The sequence below is a fragment of the Bubalus bubalis genome, chromosome 4, assembly GCF_019923935.1.
Source record: "Bubalus bubalis isolate 160015118507 breed Murrah chromosome 4, NDDB_SH_1, whole genome shotgun sequence".
Lineage (NCBI taxonomy): Eukaryota > Metazoa > Chordata > Mammalia > Artiodactyla > Bovidae > Bubalus > Bubalus bubalis.
Window position 1 is genome coordinate 45693058 of NC_059160.1, and position 15766 is coordinate 45708823.

Consider the following 15766-nt stretch of genomic DNA (forward strand, 5'->3'; position numbering starts at 1 on the left):
CCAGGTCAGAACATGGCCTTGGATGGATTTTCCCTCCGTCCCTGCTCCCATCCCCCAGCCCCTCAGTCCTGCCCCTAGTGATGGAGTGACACTGGCCTCCAGCTCCACCCTCAGGGGCCCCCAGGCTCTTGCACACTGCTTTGGTCTGCAGTTAAGGTTTGGCATCTGTGCTCAAGTCATGGGCAGCCAGAGAAAAGCTGGAGGCAGGTACTGCAAACATCAATATACGTAAGGGTCATTCTAGCCCTGTGTGGGGAATAGATGAGTGGGTCAGGGCAGTGTCCCAAGGTAAACACAGGAAGGTGGTTCTGGAACCTCCTGCAGGAGCCCTGGTGAAACGTGATGGCAGCCTGGATGAGGTGTGTGCTGTCTCTCTCTCCCCTCTGCTTACAGCTGACCCTCTCTCACACCTGCACTCAAGCCCTCTGCTCTCAATCACGCTTGGGTGCCCTGTGTCCATCCTGGTCCCCCCCGGTGCTGGAAGAGGAGCATCCCCGAGCTCAGCTCAAGTCAGATGACACAGGTATCCCCGGGAATCCCACGGGGCCTGTGGCGATCCAGGGTCTGAGGGAAACGATTGGATGGGAGCCCAGCGGGCAGGCAGGAGGAGCCATGGAGGACGGGCTCCCTGAGACCCAGGGAGACAGGCTCCCGGGGAAGGAGGTCAGGCATCTGGAGCCCAGCTGAGCCCCTCAGTCAATGCAAGGAAGCCTCAGTGAATCAGCTCGTATTTATTGAACCAGAGTTTAGAGAACACAAGGTGGAGAGAACCAGAGCCACCTGAAATATCGTATCCAGCCTCACCCCCAGCTGAAGAAACCGAGGGTCAGAGAGTCGTGTCTGTTGGCCCCAGGCTGGTTCATCTCCTGACACACCGAAAGTTCCTTGACCTGTTTCCGCCTCCTTGTTTCATCCTTCTTTCTTTCTTTCTTTTAATCAACCTCTGTTCCTCCTCCGCATTTGGATTTTCATGAAACGTCACTGGTGTCTCGGTGCACTCTGGCCCCAAAGAGCTCCTGGCAGCGTGTCAGGTGTTCCATGCACTGTGCTGTCACACCGCTGCTGCCACAGCCTCACCACCACTGTCGTCAAGAGCCACTGCCTGAAGGTCTACACAGACCATTCTTCATGCAAACGTCCAGACGGCCAGCGGGTACGTGAAAACACACTCAACGTCACTAGTTATTAGAGAAATGCAATCAAACTACAATAAGTTATCTCCCCTACAGCGATCACAGGGCCATCCCCTACATCTACAATGCTCGGAGGCTGTGGAGAAAAGGGAACCCTCCTACACTGTTGGTGGGAATGTAAATTGGTGCAGCCACTATGGAAGGCCATGTGGAGTTTTCTTAAACAACTAACAATAGAGCTACCTTATGATTTAGCAATCCTACTTCTGGACATATTTCTACAAAAAAATTTAAAGCTCTAATTTGAAAAGATACACATACCCCGATGTTCATAGTAGTACTATTCATAACGGCCAAGACACGATATTAACCTAAATGTCTGTTGACAGATTAATGAGTAAAGCAAATGTGGTACATGTATACACTCCATGAATCCTACTCAGCCATAAAGAAGAATGAAGTAATAGTATCTGTAGCGATATGTATGGATCTACAAATTACTATGCTGAGTGAAGTAAGTCAGATGAAGATAAATATTTGTTATTAACTTACATGTAGAATCCAGAAAATAATACAAATGAACTTACCTACAGAATAGAAACAGACTCATAGACATAGATAATGAACTTTTAAACCAAGTTTTGTGGGGATAGGTGAATTAGGAGATGGGATTAACAGATACACACAGATAAACAAGGGCCTGCCTACTGTACTAGCATAGGAACAGTATTCAATACTTTGTAATAAACTATAATGGAAACGAACAAAAAAGAACATAGACATATACATACTCAGATGCTCTGTCATAGCTGACTCTTTGCAACACCATGAACTGTAACATGCCAGGCTCCACTGTCTATGGGATTTCCCAGACAAGAATATTGGAATGGGGTATCATTTCCTCCTCCAGGAAATCTTCCCTACCCAGGAATCAAAGCTGTGTCTCTTGCTTAGCAGACACATTCCTTACCACCTGAGAAGCCCAGATAAATAAATCGATACCTGTATAACTGAATCATTTTGCTGTATACCTAAAATTAACAGAGTGTTGTAAATCAATTATCCTTCAATAAAACAAACAAACAAAAGAAGTCACTGCCTAAGTAAGACACAGATGACCAGTATACCTTCTACTGCAGGCAGCAATCCCTTAGAAGAAATGGAGTGGCCATTATGATCAACAAAAGAGTCCGAAATGCAGTACTTCGATGCAATCTCAAAAACGACAGAATGATCTCTGTTCGTTTCCAAGGCAAACCATTCAATATCACAGTAATCCAAGTCTATGTCCCAACCAGTAACGCTGAAGAAGCTGAAGTTAAACAGTTCTATGAAGACCTACAAGACCTTTTAAAACTAACACTCAAAAAAGATGTCCTTTTCATCATAGGGGACTGGAATGCAAAAGTAGGAAGTCAAGAAACACCTGGAGTAACAGGCAAATTTGGCCTTGGAATATGGAATGAAGCAGGACAAAGACTAATAGAGTTCTGCCAAGAAAATGCACTGGTCATAGCAAACACCCTCTTCCAACAACACAAGAGAAGACTCTACTCATGGACATCACCAGATGGTCAACACCAAAATCAAATTGATTATATTCTTTGCAGCCAAAGATGGAGAAGCTCTATACAATCAACAAAAACAAGGCCAGGGGCTGACTGTGGCTCAGATCATAAACTCCTTATTGCCAAATTCACACTGAAATTGAATAAAGTAGAGAAAACCACTAGACCATTCAGGTATGACCTAAATCAAATCCCTTATGACTATACAGTGGAAGTGAGAAATAGATTTAAGGGCCTAGATCTGATAGATAGAGTGCCTGATGAACCCTGGTCAGAGGTTCATGACATTGTACATGAAACGGGGATCAAGACCATCCCCATGGAAAAGAAATGCAAAAAAGCAAAATAGCTGTCTGGGGAGGCCTTACAAATATCTGTGAAAAGAAGAGAAGCGAAAAGCAAAGGAGAAAAGGAAAGATATAAGCATCCAAAGAATAGCCAGAAGAAATAAAAAAGCCTTCCTAAGCGATCAATGCAAAGAAATAGAGGAAAACAACAGAATGGGAAAGACAAGAGATCTCTTCAAGAAAATTAGAGATACCAAGGGAACATTTCATGTGAAGAAGGGCTCAATAAAGGACAGATGGTATGGATCTAACAGAAGCAGAAGATATTAAGAAGAGGTGGCAGGAATACACAGAAGACTATACAAAAAAGATCTTCATGACCAAGATAATCACAATGGTGTGATCACTCACCTAGAGCCAGACATCCTGGAATGTGAAGTCAAGTGGGCCTTAGAAAGCATCACTACGAACAAAGCTAGTGGAGGTGATGGCATTCCAGTTGAGCTATTTCAAATCCTGAAAGATGATGCTGTGAAAGTGCTGCACTCAATATGCCAGCACATTTGGAAAACTCAGCAGTGGCCACAGGACTGGAAAAGGTCAGTTTTCATTCCAATCCCAAAGAAAGGCAATGCCAAAGAATGCTCAAACTACCGCACAATTGCACTCATCTCACATGCTAGTAAAGTAATGCTCAAAATTCTCCAAGCCAGGCTTCAGCAATACGTGAACCATAAACTTCCAGAGGTTCAGGCTGGTTTTAGAAAAGGCAGAGGAACCAGAGATCAAATTGCCAACATCTGCTGGATCATGGAAAAGGCAAGAGAGTTCCAGAAAAACATCTATTTCTACTTTATTGACTATGCCAAAGCCTTTAAGTGTGTGGATTACAATAAACTTTGGAAAACTCTGAAAGAGATGGGAATATCAGACCACCTGACCTTCCTCTTTAGAAACCTATATGCAGGTCAGGAAGCAACAGTTAGAACTGGACATGGAACAACAGACTGGTTCCAAATATGAAAAGGAGTACGTCAAGGCTGTATATTGTCACCTTGCTTATTTAACGTCTATGCAGAGTACATCATGAGAAACGCTGGGCTAAAAGAGGCACAAGCTGGAGTCAAGATTGCCGGGAGAAATATCAATAACCTCAGATATGCAGATGACACCACCCTTATGGCAGAAAGTGAAGAGGAACTAAAAAGCCTCTTGATGAAAGTGAAAGTGGAGAGTGAAAAAGTTGGCTTAAAGCTCAACATTCAGAAACTAAGATCATGGAATCTGGTCCCATCACTTCATGGGAAATAGATGAGGAAACAGTGGAAACGGTGTCAGATTTATTTTGGGGGGCTCCAAAATCACTACAGATGGTGACTGCAGCCATGAAATTAAAAGACGCTTACTTCTTGGGAGGAAAATTACGACCAACCTAGATAGCATATTCAAAAGCAGAGACGTTACTTTGCCAACAAAGGTCCGTCTAGTCAAGGCTATGTTTTTCCAGTGGTCATGTATGGATGTGAGAGTTGGACTGGGAAGAAGGCTGAGCACTGAAGAATTGATGCTTTTGACTGTGGTGTTGGAGAAGACTCTTGAGAGTCCCTTGGACTGCAAGGAGATCCAACCAGTCCATTCTGAAGGAGATCAGCCCTGGGATTTCTTTGGAAGAAATGATGCTAAAGCTGAAACTCCAGTACTTTGGCCACCTCATGCGAAGAGTTGACTCATTGGAAAAGACTCTGATGCTGGGAGGGATTGGGGGCAGGAGGAGAAGGGGATGACAGAGGATGAGATGGCTGGATGGCATCACTGACTCGATGGTCGTGAGTCTGAGTGAACTCCGGGAGTTGGTGCTGGATAGGGAGGCCTGGCGTGCTGCAATCCATGGGGTCGCAAAGAGTTGGAACCGAATGAGCGAATGAACTGAACTGAACTGAAGTAAGACATATAACTAGGGCCAAAGGTGAGTTGATGTTGGAGGAGAGGTCTAGAGACCACCACCAGGGGTCTCTTCTTGCTGGGACATCACAGCCTGTGGAGGGCGATAGAGTAGCCCCTGCTACTTCTGGATCCCAACAATCCTAACTGACCTTCTCCCATTTTCAACCCGTTCGTATACCTGGCCTCTCATTGCTAGTTCGCCTGCCTCTCCCTTTATTCTGCCTCCAGTGTCACCTTTAGTCCAAAGTAAGTGGTTTCTGACGGGAGGGGAGTTTGGGGGAGAATGCGTACGTGTATATGAATGGCTGAGTCCCTTTGCTGTTCACCTGAAACTATCACAACATTGTTAATTGTTTAATAATTGGCTATACTCCAATACAAAATAAAACGTTCTTAGTATGAAAAAAAGTGGTTTCTCCCCGCCTCTCATTCTCTGGTCCCCCCTCCTCCCTTAATCCAGGCTCCAGGCCTCTTCCTTCTCTCTCCTCATCTATCACCTACATTCATCCCTTCCCTGCTGTGCTCAACCACAGAAATGCCAAATTCCTAACACCCAGCTTCATTAATGTGGTTTCCCTCTCTTTCCCTCTAACAAAGTACCTCTGCACTTTAGACCCTCACATGTTCCTGGACCCAGCACTGCTCTGGGGGTGGTTAAATCAGGTCCTCCTGCAGACTCTCATAGATCTGGGTGAGCTCCTCCAACTTCCTCTCCAACTCCCATGCCTGCCGCCTCAGGCTTTCAGCTGCTTCTGTCTTTGCACCATCATGCAGGTGCATTGACTCCTTCACCATAAAGCCCACATCCACCAGAAGGAAGACCCCTGCAGTGGCCAAACCCCCGATCCGGGCTCCTTTGGTAATTGTTAAAGCTGTGGCTTTGAAACCTGTCTCTATCTGCTTGATGGCTGGGTATGAGATTCTCCCAGCATTCACGCCTATGTTTGCATTGGCTGCAGAGCCAGGAATGGCTTGGCCTGTCTCTATGGCATGGATGTGTATTTCAATGCACTGTACAGCTTTTGTGACTTTCTCTGTTGTGGGGATGCTCTTGAGTACCTCTAGGAGAACCTTCCATTTCTTCATGAAAGTTGACATCATGCGACTGGCTTCGGTTTCTGCTGATGACCTATTCACATGTTCGATGATACTGGTGGACACACTGGTCACAGTAGCTGCTGCTCCCAGCCCTATCCCAGTGGCCAAGAGCACCACACTGGCCCCCATTGTCACGGGTGCCAGAGCCAGGCCAACGATGGTCAGAATACCAGACACAGCACCGGTGCTATGGACCAACACGTTGGAGATGGTACATCCCTTATGGACCTTCTCAACCTTGTCTGCGAGCTCATGGAACTTGCTTATGCACTCCTCCAGCTGCCATTTCACCCGACGAAACTTATTCAGAAACCTCCTCCTGTCCAGCTGCTCTTTGGAGAGTCTTTCTTTGTCGTCCTCAACCAAGGCTCTTTTCAATTCATTCAGATAATTGTGTAGTTCATCCACATCTTCCCTGTAACGATGAAGGTCAAGGGATTAGAAAGGCAGTTCGCGCCTCTGTAAAATTGACTCCATAATATCTATTCTACATAAATACAGATATATTACTATAAATCATTAGAAAAGAATTTTATAAATGTAAAATTTCCTCTTTCAACCTTAAACACGTTTCATACCTTATAGATGCTCCATCTTGAAATAGCTAAACTTGGAATAGGTAGACGAAAGTCAGCTTAGGATACTGGCAACTTAAGAGAGGTATTGGAGAGAATTCCCAGGTGGTCCAGAGGTTACACATCTGCACTCCCACTGCTGGCCTTGACTCAATCCCTGGTTGGGGAATGAGGATCCCACAGGCCATACAGCTCAGCCAAAGAAAAGGTATGTGGTAAAGACATCTCACAGGTGAGTCAACACCACCACTTTGAAAGAGATTTTGGAGTGGGAACTCCACAGATAAACAAAGACATGTAGGACTGGAGGAGAAAACCTTCATTCAGGGGCTTCAGAGTGTAATGAGAAGTCTCCCTGCCCTTTGCCCTGGCTACCAGGAAGTGGTCCCTAAGCCCCTAGAATTCTGGCTGATAAGAGTGTCCTTGCCTGCCTGGGCCTTTGGTCACTGGTCAGTCTGAGAAGGTGACAAGTGACCCAGGGTCTCTGGGTCTCATGGTATCAGTTCTGTCATCTGGTAGAGCTGGGCACTAGGGCACGAGTCTGACTTCCAGGAGGGGCTGGAGATGACAGGTCAGGGTTGGCTTTTAAGCAAGGGGAGTGTCCCTGATGGGCAGTACTCCGTGCATCTTATCACACACCGAATCCAGGTCACTAATGTGTCCTGAGGACAATGGAAGCTTCGTATGTGAAACCTGCCCAGTCTCTGCCCTGTGGCTGGTGGGAACTTTTATCCTTCCCTGTAGTAAACTGTAGCTGGGATCTTGAAGATTTCAGTGAGTCCTGTCCATTCTATAGGGAATTCTTGAAACTGAGAGTTGCTTTGGGGATCCCCTAAATTTGCCATTGAAGTCAAAGAAAGGGCAGTCCTGGGCACTGTGCCCTAACAATTTGCAGATTGGCTGTCTCTATGACTTAGAATTTTTTAAACCCAAAAACTCGAGGTAGAAGGCACTTATAATCATTTGGTCTGCCATCTGCTGTCTTCTAAGCATTGAGCCATTGACCTTCTCAGCAGAAGGTCACTGGGTCCACCCACTGCCCCAGTTGACAGAAACAGAGAGATGTGCTATGAGCCCTGGTTTCCCTTGGACTCTCCAGCTCACCTCACTGAATCCTGATCTGTCACCCAGCACTCTCAACCGCTCAGGGGGTCACCAACCTAACTCACAATTTACCTGGTGACAGCTTCACTGCCTGCACCTCAAGTCGTGTGCAACTTTGTGGAACCTCTAAAGATTCAAGGAACTTGAAGAAATATCCATCTGAACAGCTGAGCCTGAGGAGACCAGCACTTACACAGCTGGTGGAGGAAGCGTTTTCCTCTTGGGTGGGGATGCGTGAGGCTCCTCAGAATCCCTCAAATGTCACACAATCACAGCCAGTCATTGTGACCCTGGATGGCTCGCTGAGCCACACGGCCTTCCCACTGTCAGGGGGACTCCACCTAGACTAGAAGAGGGTCCCAGATGGAGGGAGAAGCCATGTCCCAGGCAGGGTGTGCAGACACGGTCACCCAGGGCCCTCTAGTCCAGCATGAGGGGAGCCCATCAGGGAGGGAAGAAATTTTTCCCCTTTCCCACTCAGGGGACCTCTGCTAGGGTCACAGTCCCTTCAGTTCTGAGTCTTTAGGGCCCACTCTCTTCACTCTAGTCCTGGTCCTGCTGCCCAAGCCTGCCTACTAGTCCTCCAAACTGGACCCACTGCTCCACCCTGAGCCCTGGGTCTGACCCTGGTGCAGGCCTCCCTGGTCCTTTGGACGAAATAATTGCACTTGGTTCCCCACCTCTGACCCTGCAGTTCACTCTGAGGCCATCACCATAATCCATCAGACTGAATTGCTATTCCCATTGGACACAGGAGGGATCTGAGATTCAAAGTCTTAAGCCCACAGGCCCAGTAGTTGGGCAGGGCTAAATCCAGGATCCCACCAGCTCCTCCAGTTCCTCTCTAGTCTCTCTGCTGTATGGGCCAGGAGGGTTGGTACAGCTCCTAACATGGGGAATAGAAAGACTGTAGGCAGAAGCCCAGGACACAAATGGTGGTGTCACTATTTTCCAACTTGTCCCAAAGGAAATTCTGCTTCGTTTTCCTCACCAGAAAGAAGACCCTTGACCCCTGTTTCTTCCCAACAAGTTTTTTAAATGTTACTATTGATTGAGTAACATTTCTTCCAACAACACAAGAGAAGACTCTACACATGGATGTCACCAGATGGTCAAAACCAAAATCAGATTGATTATATTCTTTGCAGCCAAAGATGGAGAAGCTCTATACAGTCAACAAATACAAGACCAGGAGCTGACTGTGGCTCAGATCATGAAATCTGTATTGCCAAATTCACACTGAAATTGAAGAAAGTAGGGAAAACGACTAGACCATTCAGGTATGACCTAAATCAAATCCCTTATGATTACACAGTGGAAGTGAGAAATAGATTTAAGGGCCTAGATCTGTTAGATAGAGTGCCTGATGAACTATGGAATGAGGTTCATGACATTGGACAGGAGACAGGGATCATGACCATCCCCATGGAAAAGAAATGCAAACAACCAAAATGGCTGCCTGGGGAGGCCTTACAAATAGCTGTGAAAAGAAGAGAAGTGAAAGGCAAAGGAGAAAAGGAAAGATATAAGCATCTGAATGCAGAGTTCCAAAGAATAGCAAGAAGAGATAAGAAAGACTTCCTAAGTGATCAATGCAAAGAAATAGAGGAAAACAACAGAATGGCAAAGACTGGAGATCTCTTCAAGAAAATTAGAGATAGCAAGGGAACATTTCATGCAAAGATGGGCTCGATAAAGGACACAAATGGTATGGACCTAACAGAAGCAGAAGATATTAAGAAGAGGTGACAAGAATACACAGAAGAACTGTACAAAAAAGATCTTCACGACCAAGATAATCACGATGGTGTGATCACTCACCTACAGCCAGATACCCTGGAATGTGAAGTCAAGTGGGCCTTAGAAAGCATCACTACGAACAAAGCTAGTGGAAGGTGATGGAATTCCAGTTGAGCTATTCCAAATCCTGAAAGATGATGCTGTGAAAGTGCTGCACTCAATATGCCAGCACATTTGGAAAACTCAGCAGTGGCCACAGGACTGGAAAAGGTCAGTTTTCATTCCAATCCCAAAGAAAGACAATGCCAAAGAATGCTCAAACTACCGCACAATTGCACTCATCTCACACGCTAGTAAAGAAATGCCCAAAATTCTCCAGCCAGGCTTCAGCAATACATGAACCGTGAACTTCCTGATGTTCAAGCTGGTTTTAGAAAAGGTAGAGGAACCAGAGATCAAATTGCCAACATCTGCTGGATCATTGAAAAAGCAAGAGAGTTCCAGAAAAACATCTATTTCTGCTTTATTGACTATGCCAAAGCCTTTGACTGTGTGGATCACAAGAAACTGTGGGAAATTCTGAAAGAGATGGGAATACCAGACCACCTGACCTGCCTCTTGAGAAATCTGTATGCAGGTCAGGAAGCAACAATTAGAACTGGACATGGAACAACAGACTGGTTCCAAATAGGAAAGGAGTACGTCAAGGCTGTATATTGTCACCCTGCTTATTTAACATCTATGCAGAGTACATCATGAAAAATGCTAGGCTGGAAGAAGCACAGGCTGGAATCAAGATTGCCGGGAGAAATATCAAGAGCCTCAGATATGCACATGACACCACCCTTATGGCAGAAAGTGAAGAGGAACTAAAAAACCTCTTGGTGAAAGTGGAGAGTGAAAAAGTTGGCTTAAAGCTCAACATTCAGAAAACGAAGATCATGACATCCGGTCCCATCACTTCATGGAAATAGATGGAGAAACAGTGGAAACAGTGTCAGACTTTATTTTTCTGGGCTCCAAAATCACTGCAGATGGTGACTGCAGCCATAAAATTAAAAGACGCTTACTCCTTGGAAGGAAAGTTATGACCAACCTAGATAGCATATTCAAAAGCAGAGACATTACTTTGCCAACAAAGGTCTGTCTAGTCAAGGCTATGGTTTTTCCAGCGGTCATGTATGGATGTGAGAGTTGGACTGTAAAGAAAGCTGAGTGCCGAAGAATTGATGCTTTTGAAGTGTGGTGTTGGAGAAGACTCTTGAGAGTCCCTTGGACTGCAAGGAGATCCAACCAGTCCATTCTGAAGGAGATCAGCCCTGGGATTTCTTTGGAAGGACTGATACTAAAGCTGAAACTCCAGTACTTTGGCCACTTCATACGAAGAGTTGACTCATTGGAAAAGACTCTGATGCTGGGAGGGATTGGGGGCAGGAGGAGAAGGGGATGACAGAGGATGAGATGGCTGGATGGCATCACTGGCTTGATGGACGTGAGTCTGAGTGAACTCCGGGAGTTGGTGATGGACAGGGAGGCCTGGCATGCTGTGATTCATGGGGTCGCAAAGAGTCAGACACGACTGAGTGACTGAACTGAACTGATCTGAATTGATTGAGTACTTACTCTGTGTCAGTCATTATGGGAAGCACTTTACATGCATGATCTCAGTGTCCTCACAATAACAATGAAAAGATGAAGAAACTAAAGCAGAAAGTAGTTCAGTAACTTGTCCAAGGTCACATAACCTGCCCCTTCCTTGCAGGTTTCATCTCTTCTCAACCCACGATCATTCACTGTCAGCAAATGACATGGAGGAAACATTCCTGATGGGATCTTGTGAAGGAACATCCTTGACCCCAACAATAGGGTCCTGCGTGGAGGAGGTGTTACTCCAGGAGAAAGCTAGCCTGGTGCTGGGGGACGTGGGTGACCTTCCTGGTGCACCTGTGCAGGTTACCTGGACAAACTGGCCTCAGCCTTAATTCTCTCCAGGAATTCATTCAGCAGGAGTAGCAGTGTCTCTCTGCTCAGTATGTCCCAGAGGCACTCAACAACATCCTCAAAAAAGATCTCAATATCTGGATGAAAGGAAAGGGAATAAGATTAGATGAATTAGTGGTGGGACATAAATGTTAGAGTATAAAATAGTTAAAATTCCTCTTGCTGAGCAGAGTCACCTGGGATGCTCTTGGTGAGGTCACCTAGGGTTATGGATGGACTGTCCCCCCTCCCCCCGCCATTTGTGTTGAAGAGTTAACCCCCTGGTGACCTTTCTGAAGATAGGGCTTGTAAGGAGGTTAGGTGAAATGAGATCCTATGTGGGATTCCCAGGTAAATTGAGGTCATAAGTGGGATTCCCAGGGAATTCTAGTGGTAAAGAACCTGCCCAACAACTTGGGAGATGTAAGAGAGGCAGGTTTGATCCCTGAGTCAAGAAGATCCCTTGAAGGAGGGCATGGCAAGCCACTCCATATTCTTGTTTGGAGAATCCCACAGATAGAGGAGGCTGGCAGGCTGCAGTCCATGCGGTTGCAAAGAGTTGGACATGACTGAGCAACTGAACACACACACACAAAGAGAAGAGAGAGCAAGTGTGATTTGTTAGTTACCACTTCCAGAATAGACGGGCAGCACCCTATAAATGAATGCTTTCATGTTTGGGCAGTGAAACAATTGAATACTCACGTTAAATGGGATAAAGAATGTAATGACTACAAATAGCCTCAGATCACTCCTCAATGAGTTATCAAAATCCCTGAGTGATTTCAGAGATCTGGAGGTTATGGAATTGTAGGTAAGATATTGGTGGCCAGGCTATATATATGTGTGTGGGTGGGACTTGATATCAAATGTGTATCTTGGTAAATCCATACAAAGAGGCATTATCCTTATCTCACAGAAGAGGCAAGTGAAACTCAGACAGGAGAATGGACAGCCCAAGGCCACAGAGCTGAAAGCTCTGAGGTTGAATCCAAGGTCAACAGTTAGACAGTTCTTGGACATGACTTTGAATTCTCCTTACATTTAAAATTCCTGTGATTTGTTCATTCTACTCTATAGCACACAAGGGGGATTCTTTGTGACTCATTTTTGGTGGTGAGCATGCACTAGCATATATAGAAGTAGAAATATAATGCTGTAATCATGAAACTTAGAAAACATTACAAACTCATGTTACCTAATTTTAAAAAAGACTTTAGGATCACATGCCATTGAGCAAAACTACCATGTGAGAGGATTCCTGCTTCTGACCACAGACTCTAGGATGGGCAGGGGAGGGGATCCACCAGGTGGAGGAGGGGTGGAGCCAGATGTGATCCTCACCCCTCCCCTCCAGGTGGGAGGCGGCAAAGGCCAGACTGGGGTTCAGAGCAAGGTCCACTGACCCTTGCAGAGCGGCTGGGATGGTGGCTGGGAAGAGCCAGAGGAAACAGCTTCTGTGGTGATGCCCCAGGGTCTGGGAGCAGGAGGAGGCTTGGGCCAAGGGAGAGAGCAGGAGAAGTCCAATGATGCTGGAGGACCTCCTCTCCCAGGCCTGCCTGGCCTTGGGGACTGCCATCTGTGGTCCATGCTCCGAGTGTGCTCTCCAGGCCACCGTACTAAGTCACTTGCTGGGTGTTGGGAGAGGCAGGAAGTCAGCACCTTGGTCATGGCTCCCTGAGGAGAGGGCCGGGAAGGAGGCTGTGGGCAGACCCCAGGGTGAGAGGAATCTCCTGGTCTATTGGAAGCTCAAGGATGCTTATCCATCCTCTTCATGGTTCTTGATTCCTCTGTAGTTTAACTCAGCCTGGAAACACCTCCCTCAATTCTGGGTCACAAGTAGGAACCTTCCAGAGAGAGCTGACTACCTGAGCAGTATCCGAAGTTTTCTGAGCTCATGGTGGCAGCAGGGGGTCTCAGGGATCTCCCTTCAGCTTCTTGTCTGCGTCAGGCTGGAAGGAGGTGTGACCTCACCCTTGGGGAGAAAAAACAGACTGTGAGCTCCACTGTGAGGGGCAGAGGCTGCAGGGAGCAAGGAGGGACAAGTTCTCTGGTGGGTTCCCCCGAGACGGCCACCAGTGCCCCAGGAACTTAGCCCAGTGTGACTCTCTGTTCCTGGGCTCTGCTGGTTGTTAGTTAAGAAAAGTCATTCACCTCCTATAGCTCCTTCCAAGCCAAGTCAGAGTCCTGCTCTCCTGTTGGGGCACAAGGGGAAGGAAATCAGACAGGAGACAGCCATCTGCGAAGTTATAGGAACAGTAAAACCAGAGACTAGAAGAACAGATAGGAGGTGAATACTCTGGAAATGAGGTGAGGTTGGGACACCTGTGTTTTTGAATTGATAATAACTAATATTAATGACAACATTGATCCAGTGTCCTTGACCTGCAGGCTCCTGAAACTCACTCAGACTTAGCTGAGTCCAAATTGTCACGCTGGTGCCAGAGTCTGGACTAGACCCTGAGTCTTTCTGATGCAAATCACATGTGTGTGATGACTATGCTCTACTCCTTATATATACAAAAAGATTTATTTGTGGATATATGTTCATTGGTAAATGACTCTTCCTTCCAAAATGATGTCTTGTTCCATATCAAGTCTCTCCTTGATAAAGTTCCTGGTGATACGGCTCGCATAGCCCAGGTCTTCCTTGCTTCTGCAAGAGCCTTTTTCCCCACAAGGGCCTGGAGTCCCACCAGCCCTGCCCCAATTCCTGTATCCCTGCTCTCAGTGGCTGAGACCCCTGCAGCTGTTCTGTCCTCCTTGCTTTCCCCTCCTGAATATTGGACTTGATGGAGTTTCTAATCCTTTATGTAAATAATAGTGCAAAGAATATTCTCCTTGTGTAAAACTTCACCTACATCTGAGACTGTATCCTTAAGCTATATCTAGAAGTAGAATTAAGATCAGATGACATCAACACCTAAAAAATTTCCATACCTAGAGCCACCATGCTATGCAAAGAAACTGTAGCAATTTATGTTCGCACTTATAATATATGAGGGTGTCCATCCTTTCAGATATACCCATTCTCAGTGGTCTTTCTTTAAAAAAATTCAGATCTTTATAATTAAATCATTTATTTTGGCTCTGCATGTGATTATCTTGCCATGGGAGATGAGGAAGGAAAGCAAGTGTTGATGATGTTTAGCTACTCTTTTTAAGAAAGCAAAAGAGCTTCTATCAACTACTCCTCCTGAGACTTGACTGAAATGATGGTAAAGGTATATATAGGTATAATACCATCTACTGATAAGAGTGCCTGGTTTCTGTGGTGTAGTGGTTATCACGTTCACCTAACACGCAAAAGGTCCCCAGTTCAAAAACAAGTGGAAACAGCTTCACTTGGGCTTCCCTTGTGGCTCAGTTGGTAAAGAATCCACCTGCCATTCAGGAGACGTGGGTTCTATCCCTGGGTTGGGAAGATCCCCTGGAGAAGGGAACGGCTACCCACTCCAGTATTCTGGCCTGGAGAATTCCATGGACTGTGTAATCCAAGGGATCACCAAGAGTCGGACATGACTGAGCAACTTTCACTTTCACTGATAAGAGCAACTGGTGTTTGTGATCGTTGCTCTGCATTGGTATCGGCTCTGAAACTTTACCAATGGTACCTCATATGTTCTTCCATTAGCTTTTGAGATGTGTACCATTGTATCCTCATTTACAAATAAGGAAGCTGACACATAGATGTTAGCTGACTTACCTAAGGTCAGAAGGCTTGCCCTTGGTACACTGGTTCCACCCCACTCATGAGCTCAAGAACCCATAGTCTGCCTCTCCTCCCTCTGCTGCTAATAAAAACAAGCATGGGAGCAACAGGAGAGCAGAGTCTTTAACAAATGTCTGAAGACTCACTGGATGGAGAAGTGATAACTGAGTAAAGAGGAGTGCAGTAGAGGGAGAGAAACAGGGAGCGTTCACAGGAGAGAAGAACGGTCTGCTGGGCAGAGCCCCAGAGGGAGCAAGATGAGAGGGAGGCCGAGGGGAGAGCAGGGGACAAGCCCACCTCTTCCACATCCCATCCATATTCACAGCAGCCTTCACCCTTCACCAGACTTTTAGAAAGTTACTCAAAATGAGATGCAGGAAAAAAAAAAATAGATTACATGTATGTTTAATTATGGAGGAAAGTAAAGGATACCCACAAGAGAGGTAGACGTGGGATCCAGGAGTCAGGAACATCAACCCCGTGGGAAGGGAATCCTAGGATCCCAGCTGGGCATGCAGCAGACCTAGAGAGAAACCTGTCCAGAATGGGATAAGAAGTCCAGAGTCTGTGGGGACAGGAGACTCGGTATCACATGAGGCACCGATGGAAAGAAATGGAGGAAATG

At 46.2% G+C, this 15766-nt stretch overlaps 1 protein-coding gene across 16 annotated transcripts in view; it reads right to left on the reverse strand.

Annotated features, from left to right (window-relative positions):
* Positions 1 to 716: 716 nt before the first annotated feature.
* LOC123332143 (apolipoprotein L3) overlaps positions 717 to 15766 on the reverse strand; it is a 41280-nt gene continuing 26230 nt past the window's right edge. For 8 of the 16 annotated variants that reach the window (XM_045165339.1, XM_044937667.2, XM_044937666.2 and 5 more), the window contains 4 exons: positions 13298 to 13404; positions 12836 to 13060; positions 11407 to 11527; positions 4818 to 6445 (listed from right to left, as the gene is read on the reverse strand). In XM_045165339.1, the coding sequence (XP_045021274.1) occupies positions 5587 to 6445; positions 11407 to 11527; positions 12836 to 13060; positions 13298 to 13328 (1236 nt within the window). In that variant the 5' untranslated portion in view covers positions 13329 to 13404 and the 3' untranslated portion in view covers positions 4818 to 5586. Of the gene's footprint in view, positions 1179 to 4817; positions 6446 to 11072; positions 11528 to 12835; positions 13061 to 13297; positions 13405 to 13583; positions 13625 to 15766 lie in introns of those variants that run through there. The other 8 variants (XM_045165344.1, XM_045165340.1, XM_045165347.1 and 5 more) reach the window with 7 other exon arrangements.